The sequence below is a fragment of the Pezoporus wallicus genome, unplaced genomic scaffold (assembly GCF_028554395.1).
Source record: "Pezoporus wallicus isolate ANWC-B61680 ecotype Strahan unplaced genomic scaffold, APGP_CSIRO_Pwel_v1 scaffold_14666, whole genome shotgun sequence".
Classification (NCBI taxonomy): domain Eukaryota; kingdom Metazoa; phylum Chordata; class Aves; order Psittaciformes; family Psittacidae; genus Pezoporus; species Pezoporus wallicus.
This window is the reverse complement of record NW_026637956.1, coordinates 229,660-249,965: the sequence shown is the minus strand read 5'-3', so window position 1 is coordinate 249,965 and position 20,306 is coordinate 229,660. Positions and strand designations below refer to the sequence as shown.

General features: G+C 40.9%; 1 protein-coding gene across 3 annotated transcripts in view; it reads left to right on the top strand.

The window, feature by feature from the left end:
- LOC130598745 (ubiquitin carboxyl-terminal hydrolase 22-A) overlaps window positions 1-19,796 on the top strand; it is a 100,556-nt gene extending 80,760 nt beyond the window's left edge. For all 3 annotated transcript variants that reach the window (XM_057408490.1, XM_057408489.1, XM_057408491.1), the window contains 7 exons: window positions 6,792-6,897; window positions 8,526-8,684; window positions 10,919-11,045; window positions 13,758-13,849; window positions 15,326-15,388; window positions 17,139-17,288; window positions 19,197-19,796. In XM_057408490.1, coding sequence (XP_057264473.1) covers window positions 6,792-6,897; window positions 8,526-8,684; window positions 10,919-11,045; window positions 13,758-13,849; window positions 15,326-15,388; window positions 17,139-17,288; window positions 19,197-19,239 — 740 coding nt within the window. In that variant the 3' untranslated portion in view covers window positions 19,240-19,796. The remainder of the gene's footprint in view (window positions 1-6,791; window positions 6,898-8,525; window positions 8,685-10,918; window positions 11,046-13,757; window positions 13,850-15,325; window positions 15,389-17,138; window positions 17,289-19,196) is intronic.
- The last annotated feature ends 510 nt before the right edge of the window (window positions 19,797-20,306 follow it).

Below are 20,306 nucleotides of genomic sequence, written 5' to 3'. Positions count from 1 at the left end.
CTACAATAGTAGACCTATTCATTGACATGCTCTTAGAGATGAAGTATGAAAGTGTTGAATTGATTTGCTAATACCATATGAAATGATGTATTTCATGTTGGTTAGCTGAACTAAGTCCAAGCTGAAGATTTCCCAAGCTGCCAATGTTCGATGTAGTTTGGTTCACTTATTTAAGTGCAGAAATTCTTCCCATTCTTGTAAGGGGGTGGAACCCTAGGGTTGATACTAGCAAACCAAATGAAGTCCTTAGTCAGTAAAAAATCAGCTTTAAAGCACTCAGCTTTCTTCTAATGCTCTTAGAAAAAGCACCTAGAGGTTAGGGTTTTGGCTTATCAGAGGACTGTCAAAGGGAAGGCTGCTGCTGCTTCTTTGAAGTATTGTGAAGTCTTGCTTTTATCTTTGAGATAGCCGTACCTTGTAGCAGATGTGGTTATTCAGCTTCATAATAGGTGTCTTCCGAAAGAGGCTTCTCCAAGAGAGTACTTCTGAGGACAGGATTACATAGAACAGTTCTCTGGTAATAATTGTCTGTCACTTGATAATTACTAACTGAAATGCAACAAGCCTGATGTAACTAGTGTTGAGGTGCTTTGAGGAACAGCCTCTACCCAAATACTGACCTCTCGCTTCTTCACACTGAATAAACTCAGCTGCAGACAGAAATACTTCTTGGTTCCTGTGAAGTTTCTGAATCATTGATCTAACGAATCTTGATGCTTTTTCATCATCTTTGATGTAAAATGATGTTTGTATTTCTTCTGTACCATAGAATCATAGAATGGTTTGGGTTGGAAAGGGACTTAAGATCTTCCAGTTCCAACCCCCTGCCATGGGCAGGGACACGTCATGCTAGACCGTGTCTCCCAAGGCTCTGTCCAACCTGGCCTTGAACACTGCCAGGGATGGAGCATTCACAGCTTCCTTGGACAACCTCCCTCAAAGGGGGAGCAACTTCTTTCTTACATCTAACCTGAACCTCCTTTGTTTCAGTTTAAACCCATCACCCCTTGTCCTATCACTATAGTCCCTGATGAAGAGTCCCTCTCTGGCATCCAAATACCTCCTGATTAGTTCATGAAGTACTAGTATTTTCTTCTCAGAATTGTAAAGAAAAAACATGCAACAGTAAAGGTCCCTGTGTTCTTTTCCGACAGATAAAGAATCTGTAAAGACTCCTTTTGGTTTGGTTTTAAATGAAGACTCTATCTGCTGTATCTTCTGGAATTACCAACAAACAACAAGTTTTCTCAGCAGTTTCTTTACTCTTGGTTGTTTTTGGCCTCTCCATCCAGAATGAAAATGAAACTGATCTGGCCTAAAACTAGAAAGTTATATGTTGGATATTCTTTGGTGGATAGAGTGAGTGCATGTGGATGGATTCTGTTACTACTTGTTGGGTTTTATAGATGTGTTGAAAACACTGACTTCGGAATTGGTATCCAGTTTAATCATGGTTTCAGCCAGCTTGAATTGAGTTAGGGAGTTTTGCACTTTTAGCACTGAGCTTGGGTTGTTGGAAAGGTACCACTTACAAGGACTGAAACTCAGTTATTTAATGTCTGTCCTTAAGTTTGAGCCTACCTGCATGGGCATAGCTAAGGCGTTACAGGGCTGCAAGTGGGAAGGTGTTGGCACTAGAACCTTTACATCTCTGCACCCAGGTTTTTCCATGTCTGTTTCTGGAGGAATTGGGAGACTTTTATTAAACTAGGGTAAACAATCCATACCACATCAAGGTAATTTAAAAGAAGTGGTTGAGCAGTTGTGTGGGAACCAAACAAGTTATTGTAAACCAGACTTTCAAGTTTGGTCATGATGAACCGCTTTTGGAATGAACTAGTTTGGTGTGTAATGAGAACATTTTCCCACTTACATACTGAAGTATTCACGTAGACACACACAGGTGAAGTATACATATGGAAAACTATCATTACTAACAGAATGTGTCCTAAAGCTACAATAAGCAAATAAGACCTCCGCTGTTAATATTACATATTTATTTTACTGACTAAAACCACCTTTTAAAGCTTCCATTCAACAGCAGTCCAGTTCTAGGGTTAACACACAGTGAAGTAAAATAGTCATGGGAACAACTTTGACTAAAAGCCCTATGCAGGCCATTATTCATGATCACCAAGGCTTGAGACACTGAAGTAGGTGAAAGTGTTCCTTATGTTAAGAACTGTATAGCTATCTAGTGAGACTTGTTTGGCTGACATTGGTCATTTATATCCTTTTTCCATTCTATTGACTCAAGTTTTTAGGAATGAAAGTCAGGGAAAGCTGTGAATGCTTGTTACTGATATCTGCCACTGTTTAAATTGGGGAAATGATATGATTTTTGTCCATTTAAAGATCGGTTTTGTAATGCTGCATCCTAGAAAGCATAAAATCAGCTGCTCTATGATTATATGGATGGCCCAGATAGTTGCTTGGTTGGTTTGGTTGTTTGGGTGGTTTTAAATGCTGGTTGAATATATACTTTATTTTAGTGCATCTGAGAAGTTTGGAAGCCTGGGGATACCTGTATGATCACCCATGTAAATCATGTCTCAGGGCTGAGAGCTCTCCTTGTGCTAGCACTGCTGTGCTGAGCTGTGGCATCTGCAAGGCATGTTCTGAACACTTAACAGGGCTCCTCTGTGCTGCTGGAGCAGTATAAAATGGTTCTGAATAAAAGGGATAGAGTCTGTCATGCCGATGAATCACTGCTTTTCATTCCACCAGCTGGAGAAAGATGGTCTAACTAGAAAGTAGTATTTTGGTGAGGGGAAAAAAACCTTAAGATATGAGTTACTCCTGTTTCTCTATTTCTCCACCCAAAGTGTGATATGCAAGGTCTGCCCTTAAACATATACTCCAACTCAAAAAGTGAGACCTTTCTGGAATCTAAGTTCCAGCATTGCTACTCTAAATGACATTTAGAGTTGTACCTGTGTTTTGTGCTTTTCTGGTCTCTCTTGCTGATTCGATAGTGCTCAACATTCTGCACTGTCATTGTATATTGGTATTTGTGGTTCTTCTCACCACAAAAGCTTCCAGCTGAGCTTCAGAGCTCATTCTACATTGGATAATACCTTCTTTACCAAAGTAACGCTATGAACAGCCTGGCTGTATAGAGAACAGTCATTTTCTTTGTACTAAAGTCTAAGGATTCACCTGGACTTTGGCATGTATTGCCTTTAGGCTTTCAAATTCACAACTACTTTGATGTACGTTTGGATTAGAGAAGATGCTGAAAATGGTCAGATATTGATCTGTTGCTTCTTGCATGTTTTCTTAGACTCTATGAAGAACAAGTACAAAGTATACCCCATTCTTCATGTAGGATCTTTTGGGACTTCCAGGGCTCTTCATTTGTAGAGGAATATAACTAATGGCTATTTCTGCAAGCTCCCATGACAGTGAGGTTCCAGTCATCCAGATGCTTTGTAGCTGACTGACTTTGTCTCAGACATAGTCAGACTTGGAGATACTGAGACCAGAATTGTTACTTTCTTGTATGGAGCAAGGCTGCAGTTCACAAGTTAATGTTCAGCCCAGTGAAATCACTGGCTGTGGTTTGACTTTGTTTCTTATTGCAAGAGCCACAACAGTCAAAGCAGCAGAGAGTGGCTGAGATATGCACTTGTACACAAAGGTTCAAAAAGCAAGATTAAAAATGGAGGTAATCCAGTGTTTTTATCCTAAGCTTTATTCAGCCAATGTTACTTGTCTAACAAAAACAGAGTAGTACTTTAAAGCTGATCATTCCTCATTTATCTGGTTTTCACAAAGCATTCTGCATTCATCTTCAACAAGGACTGCTACAAAGCAAATGTGAAGCTGGGTGTCATGACAGAAAGAATGCTATGCTGAGGTTTGGGAGTAAAACACTACCGTGCTCTCTCAATGCTGCATGATATTCTTAGGAGCTGATAAAGCATATGCTTGTGGAACATGTCATCTGCTATGATCTATCTAAATCTATGTGTACCCTGCTTTGTCATAAAGAACAACAAGTGCTTGTGCAGAACACTGGGGGCCAAAGGAAAGCAGAAAAGTTAGCATTAATGTCTTGTTTTGATAAATGCCCTTAAAAATCTGGCAATTTTAAATTCCTTTCTCATTGGAAACAAAGACATTGGAGGCAAAACTTCTGAATTTCAAAGCAAAAGCAATGTTAAAAAGTAATTATAGCTGTTACATATGATTTACCTTTAGTAATATGTTAAATATTGTCCTGGTTTCAGCTGGGATGGAGTTAATTTTCTTCCTATGTATTTGAACACAAGTTAATATACTTGGTTCTTGCAGAGATGTAGTAACTTCTGTTTGTTTTGGTTTAAAAGAGTGCTATTTAATTTGAATCCAGACTTCTAAACTCCCATTTTCTGCCATTCTCATAGTCACTTTCTACATGGATGTATTTTCAAGCTTGGTTTTAGGCTTGCGCTGGCCAGTCTCTTACTGATTTATGCATTTATGAGCAGCTTTAAAAACAAAACATGCATTAAACCAAAACCTGTTTTGTAAGACACAAATGTTGAAGGGAGCCTTAACTTGAGCACAACAATCTAGCAGCTTCTAGTTCTCAGCTGCATAATATACCTCCTCTCAGCATCTGTTCCATATTGACAAGTGTGAGTAGGTGGTAATCTAACTCTTATGTTTTTTTCCCTTCTTTCCAACCAAATGTCATGGGAAATAATGTTGAGTGTGTAATACCCTTCTGTTTTGCTGGGAACAAGCTTGCAGGAGCCTCTTTGGAGACCCTCTCGTCACTGATCCTAATTGACTTGTGTAATTGGAAGGGGAGTATTCGCTCTCTCCCGTAGGCGGAAATGGCTGTCTATTAACAGTGTCCAACAGGGATGATACCTGTGGTCCAGGGGAAATCTCTTGCTGCTGTTTCTCTGCTCCTGCCCCCTTGAAACAAGCCAGAGGGAAAGTAATGTTTCAAATGGTGAGATTACCAGGATGTGACAGGGTTGGTTTTTTTTCCTTTAAAAAGGAAAAGTAGAGTTTTAAATACAGGGATAGAAAGCATTAAAGTAATTTTTTTGGAAATCCACATGTAGTCTTTAAAGCTTATATGTGATCTTTTTTCCAAAGGTGAAGGATGTCTTGTACAGCCTCTGTACCTCCATTCATTAGCTTAGCGTAATTGAGACCTTCTAAAGATCTTCAGTTCAGTAAGATTTAGCTGAAATTCCCATCAAGAACTGCCCGAGACTGAGTCTGATAACCCCGCTTGAACTTCCTACATTTGAAATCCAATTTTAGTGCGTTTTGTTCAAGAGCCATTTTCAGGACACAATGTGCTTTTCTTGACAATTCAAACAAGATTCTCAAGCAGGCAGCTGAGTGAGAGGATCGAATTAACTAAAGTGGTCCATTGCAGCTTGGTAGGTATCACCTACATCTGCTTTTCTCAACAAACTACTGAAGCTTCATTGGGAAAGAAGTCACATTCCTTCTTGCTGAAGAACACTCCAGCCTAGAGCACCTTAGACACAAGGTGGTGGGGTTTACCCTATGCTGTTAGGGCCTTCAGCTGAGGTTTCATTACATACTTGACTAGAGATTAATCGGTTTTAAGTAATAGCTGTGATTTGTGGAGTCAGCATCTTAGTGTTTCAGGTATTAAATGCTTCCTAGTAAGTTAAAGATATGAGAAAACCTGGTGAAACTTTGCTTTCTGTTGTAAGAGACTGGGAGACATCTGAAGATGTACTTTACAAAACAATCAGCTGATGCAGTGTTTGGGTGTGCATCTCTCTGTACGAAGCAAGCCCAATTGCATCTGTTCTGCCCAAGGAAAACAAGCACTGTACAGTCTTGGAAATCAAAGTAGTATATCATCTATGGGGACTGGAAGGAGTATGCTTCAAAGCTGAGAACTATGCCAAGAAATTTTTGGTTATTTAGTGTTCTGGATAGTTTGAGAGCTGAATTGGCCTAATCTCAGCACTCAAAATGAGCTGCTGTGCTCCTGCAGTGATAGTTGATTGTGGCTGAAAGATGGGTATGAGTTCATTGTGCCCCCTGGGAACTTAGAAGATTGCTGTGTCTCTGAAGAAGCTGGAGGAAGACACAGCCCTTATTTTCCTGCTTCAGATAAGGATATCTTTCATTTTCTCGCTGGTGGAAACTTGCATGGCAAGTCCACACTGATGGTGAAAGGACAGGATACAGACAGCAGGCTGGAGATTGATGGGTCTTAACAAACCCCCCCTCGCTCTACTCTCAGAAGCTGACTGGCAGAGAATTAGAGAGTAGCACTTGCTGATGGTTCCTTTCTCTGTTCATTTAGGAAAATATTGTGCTATTGAATACTCTGCCTAAGCAGAAACCTTTGCTTCTGTAGTGAAGAGCTGGCCACTTGCTTAGGTACAAGTGTTTATGGTGGCACTCTTAAGTGTAGCTTAAATATTCATTTTCATGAACCGCCTTGAGAACCCGTTCATCTTGGGAACTGATCTTTATACTGGATAAGACAAAGCAAATCTCTCTAAAGGGGGCTATACCCCCAAAAGGGTTTGGCTAACAGCTGATAATGGCTTTAAAGCTTCACCTCTACAGAAGTTAACTGTATTTAATCACTTTCTGATTGTCTTTTGTGTTTTCTAGGAGTTCTCTTCTTGTTTTCTTGGTTTTCCTTCAATGCACATTTTCAGGGTTCTATATTGTCAATGTGAACTTGCAATGTGTTTGTTAAGTTATAGAGAGTTACTGAAGACGCAGTCCAAGACGACCACTGTTCCCTCGGAGGATTTTTGACTTCTGAGTCTGTGTTTGCATTCCTCCAGGTGATGATAATGGGAAGAAGGCCAACAACCCCAACCACTGTAACTGCATCATAGACCAAATCTTCACAGGCGGACTGCAGTCTGATGTTACCTGTCAAGTCTGCCAGTAAGTACTTCTTTTTCTGGTTCTGAACTCTGATTTGAATCTTTACATCCTCCAGTGCAACCGAGTCTTTTCTTTCTTGAATGCCAATAAAATACTAGCAAAGTTCCAGCAAGACAAGAACTGTTTAAATACAGCATCAGCTAAATGCAATCAGTTACCAGTTAACTGATCTCTATTAAGACATACCAAAAAAGCCACTTGGAAAGTACCACAGGCTTCTTTGACCTTTTACTAGCCTGTAAAAGGTAGTTCTTCTCCAAGTTTGTGAGGAAAAGACTTATTTGGGTTTCCAAGTATGTAACTGCCACTATGTTTGAAGAAAATTCTGATATGAAACCATATTTTCCTTCAGTTAGGAGCCTGCTGTATCATCAGGAGAGGTTTCAAAGAGGCTGATATCTCTTGTAATCTTGGGTACCAGCAATTGAACATTTGACAAGAGCGGGGAAAAACGTGTCTGTTGTTCTACTCTGTGTACTGGAGCAAGTTAACTTCTCATCCAACATGTTTGGTATTGCCATAGTGCAGAAGTCGGAGTTCTTGGGTTTTGTTCTGTCTTGCATTCTTTATAATTACATACCCATGTCCTGCAGATGGACTTGTTCTGAGCTTGTTTGAATCTGCTTTTGTTCTCAGTTTCCTGGAGAGATTTGCAGAAGGTTTACTGTAAGGAAAACATAGGAAATCTTGTTCTTTGCCTGGTAGAGCCACAGGATCCTTCTATGATAATGAAAAGCTCAATGTGTTATGACACAATATTAGCATTGATGAAACTTGGACAAAAGAAGTTTTCTTTTGAAAAGTGACAACCTTTGCACAAATGAAGCTGAAAGAAAAGGCAGAGTATTGCAGGCTGAACGTGATTGCAGAGTGAGAGACACTGCTTTGAGAGGAAGAGAGAACTCAAAGAAGAAGAATAAGGAGTGCAAACAGGCAGTACTTCCAAATAGGAGCTCAGACTCCTAAAGTTCTCCTAACAATGTAAATGCTGAAAGAAAAGGCTTGATTCAATGCAAGTTAACATTTTGGGAAGCTTCCTCCATAGTTTAGCTGTTGGCTTGTCTTCAACTGTCTTGTAGAGAAATCTGATTGAGAACACACACTACTTTGGTCTCTCAAATTCCACACACTGTAGGAGATGCTAACAGGAGCAGCAAAGCTTAATTCAATTCACTACTCTATAGCAAAATTTGGCTCTGTCTTTATCAGAGTAACCTTAAACACAGTCTTCTATGCCATGACCAGACACCTCTGCTTCTAAACTAGCTGGATTGCGTGTAACTGTCATCACAGCTGGTTTATACTGGTCAGTTGTATGAGTGGTACCTCTGTCTTCAAGTAGCCCTGCTTGTTCACTTTGAGTCACAGGGCTTCAGTGAGCAGGAGAATGTATTAAGTGCATATATTTTGCATTGAGTATATCACAGACGTTTCCTGAAACCATATGGCTTTTAAGTATTCAGAAAACCAATCAGTTGTGGGAAGATACTCTGGAGCAACAACTCTTGTTTTCTGTCATCTTTGAGTGCCCTCTAGGGGTGATGTAGATCCCGAGTTCTTCAAAGTACCTGATGGGTTGTTAATTTGACTTCCTTTAAACGTGTTTAAAACTGCTTTCTTTTTCCTAGTGGCGTTTCCACAACGATAGACCCATTTTGGGACATCAGTTTGGATTTGCCAGGCTCCTCCACCCCGTTCTGGCCACTGAGTCCAGGGAGTGATGGCAGTGTCGTGAATGGGGAAAGCCATGTATCAGGCACCACCACTCTCACAGACTGCTTGCGAAGGTAGGAAATGAGACAAATACAATGTGGTGGGGTAAAGAAGCACTTTTTATACAGATTTTAGTCTATAAGAGAAAGTGATAAAGGCAGGAAGGCTCAGAGCAACAATTGATCTCACAATAAGCAATCAAAACCAGTTGCCATGCGATGCAAGAAGAAAACAGATTCTGCAGTGGCTGCTGCCAGGCAATGTGGGTTGAAATAATCAAAACCACTGGTGTCTGTCTCCATGTTCTTGGTTGTGTCAGCAAAGCAAGCACATAAAGAGTTCACAATGCATTTAACATTTATCTGAATTACAACACCAAGTCTGAATCTGATTTGTGCTCTAGGCAGAGCTGAGGGTCAGCTACTGCTACAGCGTAGTTGTGAGGATCACATTCAGAATTAAAGGAGTTTAGCTTTCAAAAAGAAAGGATCATTCTGAGCAGGAAATTTGGGCATCTTGGAAACAGGTGACTGGGGAGAATGTTATAGCTTCATATACAGTTAACTTGGATCTTTTAACAGATCTGGAAGTCATTCTCCTGTGGCAAATGCAGATATCTGTTGAAGATACTTGTCTGAGGAAGAGGTTAACTGTAGCCTGGGGCAAAGCTTATCCTCCTCAAGTAAAACATCATGTCCTGTGACATCTGATTTCTAACCTTCTTGATACTTTTAAGATCAATAAGAGAAAAAGGGAATTAGTGCAAATGAGAAAATGCTGATGCAGGAATGCATCAAGAGGCCAAAAGGGTCGAATTTTGGTGGTTTTCTTCAAGATGGGGATTAGTAGGATCAGAGAGAGATGGGAAGGGAAAACATCCAGGTTCAAATATACTCTCAAAGAGGATGGATTTTGATAAGAAGTTGAACTGTAATGGATAAAGAAGATGGGTCTGGATTTTAACCCAAAAGCTAGAAAGCAGGTTAGATTCAAACAAGGAACGTGTGTAACTTCATGTCAACCGGTGTGGCCATGCAACTTGGAAGTTGGCTTGAAGAAGAAAGGATTGAGCAGGAATATGACAAAAACTAGCAAGACGTAGGCACTCCCTAACAGTTACACCAAATTTGTAAGCCTGTTTACAGACTTAAGAGAGAAGAATAAGAAGTAAATCACAAGCAAAATCAAAACCAGAGAATGATAGTGGTAAACACTCCATCCCTGGCAGGGTTCAAGGCCAGGTTGGACAGAGCCTTGGGTGACATGGTCTAATGTCAAGCCTCCCTGCCCAGGGCAGGGGGGGTTGGAACTGGATGATCTTAAGGTCCTTTCCAACCCAAGCTCTTCTATGATTCTATAATACAGAGGCTAGGTAAAGGAAATCTTGTTAATTAAACAACAGGAGGTTGTGATCATCATTTAATGCTGGAGGCTGCGTTGGCCATCAACAGAGTGATACAAGGTAGGGTTAGTGATGAGCTGATACCATGTTGCCCTCACGTGCTTAGTGCGTGCATTAATGTAAAACATTCATTCTTTACATCTGGATGTAAAGTAGCCTCTGAGATGATTTATATGCCCCATGGAAGTCTAAACTTGGGAGGAAAAGACTCACCAGTCCATTCTCTGAGCCTTTTCTGTGCTGACAGTTTCTGAAGAAGAGGGATTTTGCTTTAGTGTTGCGAGAACATAGAAGTCGTATTTTCTCTGAGCAGTTCTCTGCTCTGTAATGGTCTCTTCCTAGAGCTCCCTTGAGCAGTTCTGTCTGAACATTTTGAAAGAGATTTTTCTAGTTGTCAACACTAGGGTTTCCTTGGAAGATGTCCGTGTTTTGAAAAGAACTTTGTGTTTACAGCCCTTTCCATCTCGGAGCTTTGATCCTAGCCCTAGAGGGCTGCAAGGCAGAAGAGTGTCTTGCAGCTGAGCCCACAAGTCGTGTCATCTCGCTTCAGAACTTTCGTATCAATGTTTTTGGTTTTGAAGAGGAAAGATCTTTGCTTTCTATATGAAAATCAGCTGTCCTGTTGTAGGGCATGAAGCAACATTTAGCTCCTTTCTCAGACACTGATGCAGTTCAGTGCAGCATTCCCTAGCAGAGCAGTGATATATGTCGGATTTGGCTATCTGAACCATAGCACTTTGCATTGTTATAGATGTTGGGCGCGTTCAAAATGACAGCTAAAAGCCATGAACTGTTTCTTGTGGCGCCAGTGACCCAGAAGTAAAAGCAAGAGAAGTGTTTTCAGCATATGTGGAAAAACATCTGATTGTTTTGTGCTTCCCTTTGCTTTTCAATGTGGTTTTTCAGGTTTACAAGGCCAGAACATCTAGGAAGCAGTGCCAAAATCAAATGTAGTGGTTGCCATAGCTACCAGGAATCTACCAAACAACTCACTATGAAGAAGTTACCCATCGTGGCCTGTTTTCATCTCAAAGTAAGTTCACAGGGGGCAGACAGAGCAGAGGATGTGTATTTCTCTCTGAGAGGATGATCTAAATTCCTGGACATCTCTTCTGGCTTTCACTGACTAATCTTTTATGACATAAACTAATATAAAGAACAGCTTGCATGCCCAGCTAGATTTTCTATTAAGATAGTATTACATTATCTATAATGTAGCTTTGCAGTGTGTCTGTGGGAATCCAGCTAAGCAGAATTGAGAAACAAAGTGAAAGGCCAGCGCAATACCTGAACCAGCATAGAAACCAGTCTGCAGAAACACTTACTCATCCTGCATGGTAACAGTTTTACCCCACTCTTCTACTGGAAGAATGCCACAGAGGAACTCTCTGTGGAAGGATGAAAAAGTTATCACAATGGAGAAGCTTCTTGTATCTTCTCAGCTGAGATGTAGTTTTCAACATTTACAATCCAGATTATGTCAGATGCAGTGATGGGGAGATAATGTCATAACTGGTGCCCCCAGATAGTTTAGTCCAGTACAGTTTCTGCCTTAAATACTAAAGGTGACTGTGGTGCAAAGTAGGCGGCTATAGCAGATGATGAAGGTCATTCTGTGTCCTTGCAAAGTGATGCCACAGGCCTTTGCAGAAGCAGCCACCATGGTAATTTATCTGCATCTATGATCTGCTCGAGCTGTTCAGATGCAGACTTCTAGGGTCCTGAGTGTCCCCTGGGACAGAGTGACAAAGTCCTCTCATTGCTAGGTAGCAACTAATAATCCCTTATCTCAGCTCTGCTTTCCTGATGATGATACTAATGTCAGATGAGCTATGTAAAGGAAAACAGCATTTTACCTGCAATCATGGTGACTGGAAATAGACTTTTAAAAGAGCAGCCTTTATGCTCTGTGCAAATGAAGTCTTCTATTGCTTCTCTTTCCATTTGAGCAATGGTAGATTGAAAGAGCACACACTCCAGCCGTTTACTCCAGAGACTTCATTCGGTTGTTCAGTTTTTATGGGGTTTCTAGGTTTTGGACTTCTGTAAAACACCTGGATGATTTTTAATAGCATTGGAATGAGACCTTTATCTTGTAGCTGTCATGGCAAAGTGCACGCTAAACTTTGCTGTAGCATCTAAGCTAGGTCAGTATGTTCCTACTGAAAAATCCAATGATGTGTGTAACTAGTGTCATGGTCCCACTGAGGAAGTCATGGACTGTGTGCAAGAAATGATTGTAGTCTGGAATTGTTAAATTCCATAGCAACTCCATATCCAGCATAGCAGTGATATAAAATTGGTTTTCAAAGTCTGGCTTGTAAAGAAGCTTGTTAATGAAATGAGGTCTTGACATGAAAACAGAATGCCCTAGGTTTGTATTCTGCTTTCTACTGGGAAAAGGTGTTACAGGTCAAAAGAATTCCCTCTCCTGTAATTTACAGGCCTTTACAGACTGTCTGGGACAATCGCGCTTTCAGATGGTCACCCCTAGATACTCGATTGCATCTTGAGTGTTAACCAAGATGATATGCAATGTTACATGCCAAAGATGTTAGCCAAACTGGAAGAGATAGTAGCACAATTCCTTTGTTGGTTTTTTTGGCTGTGATCTTCCTGGAAAGCATTCTTGTGTGAGTAACTAGAGGCTTCAGGAGTGCTTGGCTGGCTGCTTGGCTTTTGGAGGGAATTCTGGGGGTGTTGGGCTCTTGGGTTTATCTTCTATTTATTATTGCAGAGTAGTTGGCAAGGTACACCCAGGAGATGCTGCTGTCTCTGGGCAAGGCACTGTGAATGTGCTCAGCCCCTTCCCTACACTCAGTTCTGTATGTGTGTTATCCAAAGCGACTGAAGATTTTATGGTCCTTGGGGAAATGAATGGCTTTTCCTCGGTGATTGTGTTGTCCTGTCCATGCAAAATGCCAATTTAACTTCATGGGTTACAGTAAAATACGAAACACAACTGATAAGGATTCCAGAAGTCTCAGCTTTCCACGGCTGGATCTGTTGCTAGGGAATTGTTATGGCACCACAATTGGAAAATAATTAACTTGAAGTGTAAATAGAGCAGGATTTCTGAGAAACGGGGAGAGAAGCTGCCTTTAAATAGAAACTCATTCATCTCTCTCTGGTATTTGTTCCTGTTTCCATTTAATGTTCAATGGAGAAGACGAGGAGAGGATGGTGGGGATTGCAGGCTCCTTTGGCAGAGGGACAAGGCTTTTTTCTTCTCATATGCCATTTTTGCCTGAATTTGAATTGGTTTTCCTGTGTAGGCTTGACTCCTGTCACTTGAGATGATTGGATGAGTGGATTAAGTGTGTGAATCTGATGGCAAGCTCTCATTGTCACCAGTTCTCTGTGCTTGTGTAGGCAGCAGCCATCTATTTGAATAGCGCGTAGTACAAATGAACAGTGGTTTGGGTAAAGGCTGTGTGTGCTCTGTTTAATGTATTTTAATGTCAGTTTGGAATAAGTTTATATTTATAAATATTAAAGTAAACAATCTAATGCTGTATTTTCTTCCCAACAAACTGTGATTTATTTTCCTGGTGGAAATATGTTGGCATTTACATAGGGGTTCCCAGTCCGTATATAGTTGGTAGGAAAGGTCTGGGGATATCCCTGGACTCCTGCCTGCTAATCTGTTTTCATGTTATTGTTCCTAAGCTTAGGACATGTATAAATAAGACAGAAAATGTTGCCTTTCTCTGAGGATAAATTCATTCCTCCACTTTGTCTCCAGCGGTTTGAACACTCAGCCAAACTGAGGCGAAAGATCACTACGTATGTTTCGTTTCCGCTGGAGCTGGACATGACACCATTCATGGCTTCCAGGTGTGTACCAAGTTCAAAATCCCCCAAAGACCTGGACAGAACTGTTTACCAGTTCATACATGTGCAGCATGAAACATGGAACCTCCTTGAATCAAGGTTATAGAACAGTATGTATAATGATCCTTCTGCTGTAAGCTTCCCCTTGCAATTTGTTATCTTTTCTAAACTCATTTTTAGATAAAATACTAAGTTTTATGTGCTGGAAAAGGCTTGATATTTCAACTTTTTTATATGTATTTATATATTATGTGTTCTGTTTGTGGTTGCATGTTAAATTTAGAATTCAGCTCCATCATGCCTTCAGATCTCTGCTTCAGTCCCACTACTCGAGTGCCCACCCACGAGTCACCATATGTAATTAGGCAGACTAGACATAACCTAAAGCCGAACCTTGGATTTCTGAAGTTACAAAACCCCTTCCTCTTTATTCCTGCACACATGAAAATTGGAGGGTTTTTTTGTTTTGTGCCTTCAGCTTCTGTTCAGAGAATGCTGCAAGAATTAAAAAGCATGGTCTAGATTAAAATAGCTGTTTTGAATTGGTATTTAAACTAACAGGAAGACTTCTCCCACCCCCATGTGAAAGATGTGACATTTATATCAATATACCTTTATGAAAGGAATTGAATAAGCTGAGGTAATGAGTGTTTGACAGGTATTCTGTTCAAATATACAGGAGGATATTCAGGTTTTATTTATATAAGGAAAGCCCCAAAATGTGGCATCTCTTAACACACAGGGGCTGTATTTAGTGCTGAAATCTTAACTAAGAATTTTAAGCTTTACCCACCCTCACTCCATCCAGAGCAAAAGTAGATCCTTCTACTAGGAGAGAAAAGAGAGCCCTGAAGCTCTGTTAAACAGTGTTACATTAAGAATATATGGTTTATTCCAGTATATTCTGGAGATTCTAATACTTCCTTGTTCCTCTGTAGTGAATTCTCCCTGGATAGAATAGGCTCTGCTGATGGAAGGTATCAAGCATAATGGAATATAGATGGGAATAATCAGCAGGCATAACTCAGTAGTCTGAATTTCATCGGCTGTGAAATCAACAGCATAATCCTATTGCTGCTGCCAAAACACAAAATGAATTTACAAGTCAGAGCCAGGGTGATTGATCCATCACAGGATAAAGGATTGATGTAATTAGATATTTTTTCCCCGATCTAAAATACAAATCTTTCCTTAACCTCTTTTTAAGCTTTTTTTGGATAGGGCATTTGACATAAATAAATCTGTATTTGCAGCACTGAAGCCTTGACCAGGAGCAGAAATGATGTTTCTTATGTAGCACTGCTGTGAGAACAAATAAAGCATCGTTAGCATCCTAATCAGCCCTTCTCTGCCACTGAGCAGCGTTGTGCTTTTGAATAAGGACCTGCATTCTGCAAGGGGCTCTGTCGTGTAAAACCTATTTGGTTTGGGAAGCCACTGCTTTAAGTGACTGGATTTTTGTGTGTGTGTGTGTTGCAGTAAAGAGAGCAGAATGAACGGGCAATACCAGCAGCCGACGGATAGTCTAAACAATGATAATAAGTAAGTGGTACATTCCATGACTCCTATTGTGAAAGGTAGTTGGCTTCTAGAAGGGAGATAGAGAGTCTGCTGTATATCCTGCAGTGTGAAGTGCATTACCATATTTGACAGCACAGTAAGTCTGAACTGTGGCAAAGTAAAGCTTCATTCGTGACAGCTGCCTACCCTTTGGTGGGTTTGTGGCAGCTGACTTCCAGATCCAAAGGTGATAACCCCAGCAATGGGTCTATGAGCAGAATTAAAAGCTATGGTTACAATATTAAAGGGGATGGGTGTTTTCTTTAAATAATCCTGTTTCAATTGCAATAGCAAAGGGAGTTCCAGAGGACTGAATGAAAGTTTATAGAACACTGACATTCAAAGTCCCAAGAGAACTCCAGTAATTGTGAGGTCTCTTGGTTAGGTATTCATTCCAGTTGGAATAAATGATGGGACTGGCTCAAGAATGTAAAGGGTATGTAATTGAAACAAATATCTACAGCTTTATGGGGATAGACGTGGTCACACAAACCTTATTAAAAAAGAAAGATAAGTTTGCTACAGTCATTAGCTGATGTTGTGTGTTAAAATTCTTCAGTGCACTTCATTTGGCACTAAATGTTTCATTAAGAAATAGGAATCACACAATAGATGGATTTAAAAACTACCTAACCAGGTCTTGGTGCCGTTGTCATACAAACAGATACCAGCCTGATGTTATATGTGGTCCTACAGGAATTGATTCATTAGATGTATGGTGTTTAGTAGTGCTAGCAAAGGTCTGACAGCCCAACAGAGCACTGCTGGGGTTTGCATGTGTCTTAAAGTGGAGAAGTTATTAACAGTGAAGATGATTAGGTAATAAGTGCAGAGGCCCAGTAGCTGGAGCAACCTCAGAACCCTCCACCTAGGACTAAAGAGCAGCGTCCATCCTAGTTAAATTAAAGGACTCGACTAGGAAGAGGGTGACTTTGTACATCAGTGGCTCTGTAGAGAGTCAACTGAATGGGTGCCTTGTGGCACCACAGTGTCAAAAGAGCTCTGATTTTTGAACAGAAGTAGGACAATATCAAGTGAGATTATTTTACAGTGTTTCTATCCCAGTGTGAGAATAGCATTTTAAGAAAAAGAGAGTGGAGAACATGTCAAAAAGAGCCAGTAAGCACATAATCTTACTTTAGAACAAAATAGCCAAGAACTTCAGTATCCTTCTTTGGAACAGAGATGTGTCTGCTAATTTTCAGGCCAGCAGGCATCTGAAAGCTGGAAGTTGAAGCTGAATGTATTCAGTATTTCAAAATAGGTACAGACTTTCCAGATTAGGGACAATTAAACCAGTACAGCAATTTATCACGAGAACCATCTCAGATCAGCTATATTTAAGACTGTTGCCTTCCCCATCCCCAAACAAATGTGTTTTCTGGTTCACTAGAGTATCTAATTTGGGGAAATAGAAGGTCAGACCAGATACTCGGTGGTCAATGCAGTGCAATTGCATCAATACTGATGTATTTTAGAACAAATTGATCTTTGGTAGCCAGTATTGGGAAAGCTGGTGGCTGTCATCAGCCTGGAGCTGTTGTAGTAATACAAGGCAGAAAAGAAAAAACATGGGTTTTGTCCCTGGGCAAGGATGTCCTCTTCCCAGTAAATGTTAAGAGCTGGTGTTTTATTACTGGATCACATTCTTTACTATTGCTATTGAACATAAGCTTTTGCCTGTCTTTTCCCCATTTTGATCCACATATTCATTAACTCTTTCCTGTACCAGGTATTCCTTGTTTGCAGTAGTTAATCACCAGGGAACCTTGGAGAGCGGGCACTATACCAGCTTCATCCGGCAGCACAAGGACCAGTGGTTCAAGTGTGATGATGCCATTATCACCAAGGCTAGCATTAAGGATGTGCTAGACAGTGAAGGGTAAGTTGTGAACTGGAAAGGGGAAATGAAGGGGAATTTTGTTAGGTTTTCCTTACTTTCACTCAAAAACCCCTTTCAGCATAGAGAAGACATAATTGCTGTCTTTGAATATCTAATTCTGTATGTATCAGTGCTTCAGAGGGTTGCTTTATAATCCTGGATTTGTGGAAAGAAGAGGGGAAGGATGAGGGACATTGTTCCAATATTGAAATGGTGGCTACAAAGATGGAGACTCCCTTTTTACAGGGAAAAAGATGAGGGGTAATGGGCACAAGTTACTCTTGGAGAGATTCCAACTGGACACGAGGAAAATATTTCCTACTGAGAGCAAACAGCCACTGGAATAATCTCCTAGGGAAGTGGTGGACACCCCAAAATTGGACACTTAAGATCTGGCTGGTCGGGGTGCTGGAACATCTAGTCTGGGTCATGCTTTGCCTGGGAAGGATGGAACAGATGATCCCTTCCAACAGAAGTCCTTCCAACCTGGTGTGCTGTGATTCTGTGATTGATCGGCTGACTCTGCAGTGTCTGGAACTGCATTAGGCAAGGATTGGGAGTGCGGAGCAGTAGTTTGCAAGGGGAGCATCCTGGTATTCCTCATTTATGGGAAGCACTGGGGACTGATGCATGTTTCAAGAATAAGGTAACTTAAAATCAAAGGTCTTCAGTCTGCATTTTCAACTATGGACCTGGTACTAGAAAGAAGCATTTATTGTTGGTCACTTATTCCTGACATTTCCATGGATTGCTCAGTTTGTCATATTTTTTTTAACAGATTTCCCTATTTATTTTCAATTTTCAAAATTCAGTGAGGAAGTTCAGTGTGAGATGTCCCTGCCCATGGCAGGGAGTCGGAACTGGGTGATCTTAAGGTCCTTTCCAACCCAAACCATTCTATGATTCTATGAAGTAAATCCTGTCCTATAGTATCTGAGTTTTAGTGCTAAAGGATTTGACAACTTCTGCAGCAGAAGGGGTTTGTTTTAATTCACTAACAAGTGGCCAGCTCTGGCCCTCAGTTGGGGTATGTCTGTGGAAGAAATTGCCGTAGGCAAGGAGGAGATGAGACGCGACACAACTGTTGCCCATCCGTCTCATCCGGCTGGTTTGAGCTCTGGTCCATTTCCCCTGGTTAAGCTTCAGGCTGACACTAAGGAGATCTGCATTGTACAAGGGAATCTCCATAGGGCATGAGATGGAATGATAATAACTGGAAAGTCTCCAAAGTGCTTTGAAGCTTTTTAAGAGGGTCGGGCAGTGACCCTGTTGGTGTGTGGTGTGTGTAGAGATGAGTCCACTTCCCTCTGGTATGTAACTGCTTGAGGACTCGGCTCCCTCGTGTAGCAGTACACATAAAGTAATTAAGGACAGGAAGAATTCCATCCTGTTAAAACACCAGATTTGAGTACAGATTGAGCATGAGATGTTTGACTGGGACACGTGAGTCTTCCCCCACATGCCTGGTTCTTCATTCTGCTTCTGGAACAGTAAATGGCAGACGGTTTGCAATAATCCAGAACGTCTGATGCTTTGGTAATGTGACTCCAAAGCAACAGTTAAAGCACCTCTGTTGTGTTTTGTGTCATGATACTGTTAAATGGATGCTCCCTGTCTGGGCACCAACACATCCAGAGCTTTCAGGCTCTAAGAGGATTCTGTACAAGAAGAAGGTTTGACTGATGTAAAACTGTTCAGCTTCCTGAGTTGCTGGTGAAATTGTGTCAGCTGGCTGTCCTCCTCCTCATCCATGGTTACTGTAGGGAGCTGGCATGTCCCTGGAATGGCTTCAAATTGAAAAGCAAAACAAAATTAATAGCCTTCATTTCTTAGGATTGCATGAATGGAAACACTAGTCTGCTGTGGTGCATAGCAGAGAGCTGAAACTGTACCTCTGCTTTCTTGCAGATATTTGCTGTTCTATCACAAACAGTTCCTGGAGTATGAATAGCCTTATCCAGCAGCTTGGCAGATACAAACAAGGAAGAAAATAAGCAAGCCTTCTGAATCGACACACAAACCTACCTGAAATGAAAAGACCCATTACAAACCAACTAGCACTGAGCTGTAACAGGACCTACTTGACACTGACTGAAAGCCTGGCGGAGTAAGGAATGAACAATGTCCAACGTGTGAGGACAGAAAGGGGGAAAAAAGAGGCTACAGTCAGTCACTTAACAGAGGAAATATAAAATGAAAGGAATGCTCTGGGTGGGGGAAATGGGAGCAGAGGAGTCCGGGCACTGGTACATCTCCTATGTTCCTCCAACATGTGTGTGGGAAGGCAAAGGGTTCTACCCTCATCTCCATAAAGCATCTTCTCCATTTGGTGCTTCAGCTCCAACGACCAATCATATAACAGTTAAAAGTTAAATCCAAGCCCATTTTTTATGCATATGGGTCTGAAAGCAGTAGAGTGGAGGAGGAGGGGATGACAGAACTAAAGGACTTTGCAAGTATCTTTTTATTTGTGAATTTTAGTTATTAAATAAATACAGTATGAAACTATTAGGCTCTTTCTTTTCCAACAACCATAAAGGAAACCCTGGATTGTGGAACTGAAGCTACAGCACTCAAAACAGGTTTTCAAGCATGCCTGCTTGCACAGGTAATGGTTAATGCCATCGGACTGCTCATCAAAAGCATCAGCACAGATTCTTTTCTGTTTGAGCCCTTTTTTTTTGGTTTTGTTTTCTATAAATAGCTATTTTCTTAATTTTTTTTTCCTTTTATTCCCTTTTTTTTTTTTCCACGAGAATGAAATTCATAAATGCAACCATCAGTAAAAATGAATGAATTGGCGTGTTTATACTGTAACAGTGGTCTTGGTTCTTTTTCCCCTGAATCTTGTGAAGAAGTTTGAATTTCTCAAAACTGTTCTGTTGTTGCTGGTTTTGGTTTGGGGTTATTGTTTTTCCTGTTCCCTTGCTGTCTTCCAAAGGTTTCTGTGTGCCACAGGAGACAACTTGAGCATTGAAAACTGTACCATCTGTTGGAAGCGGCTGCTACTGGGGGCAG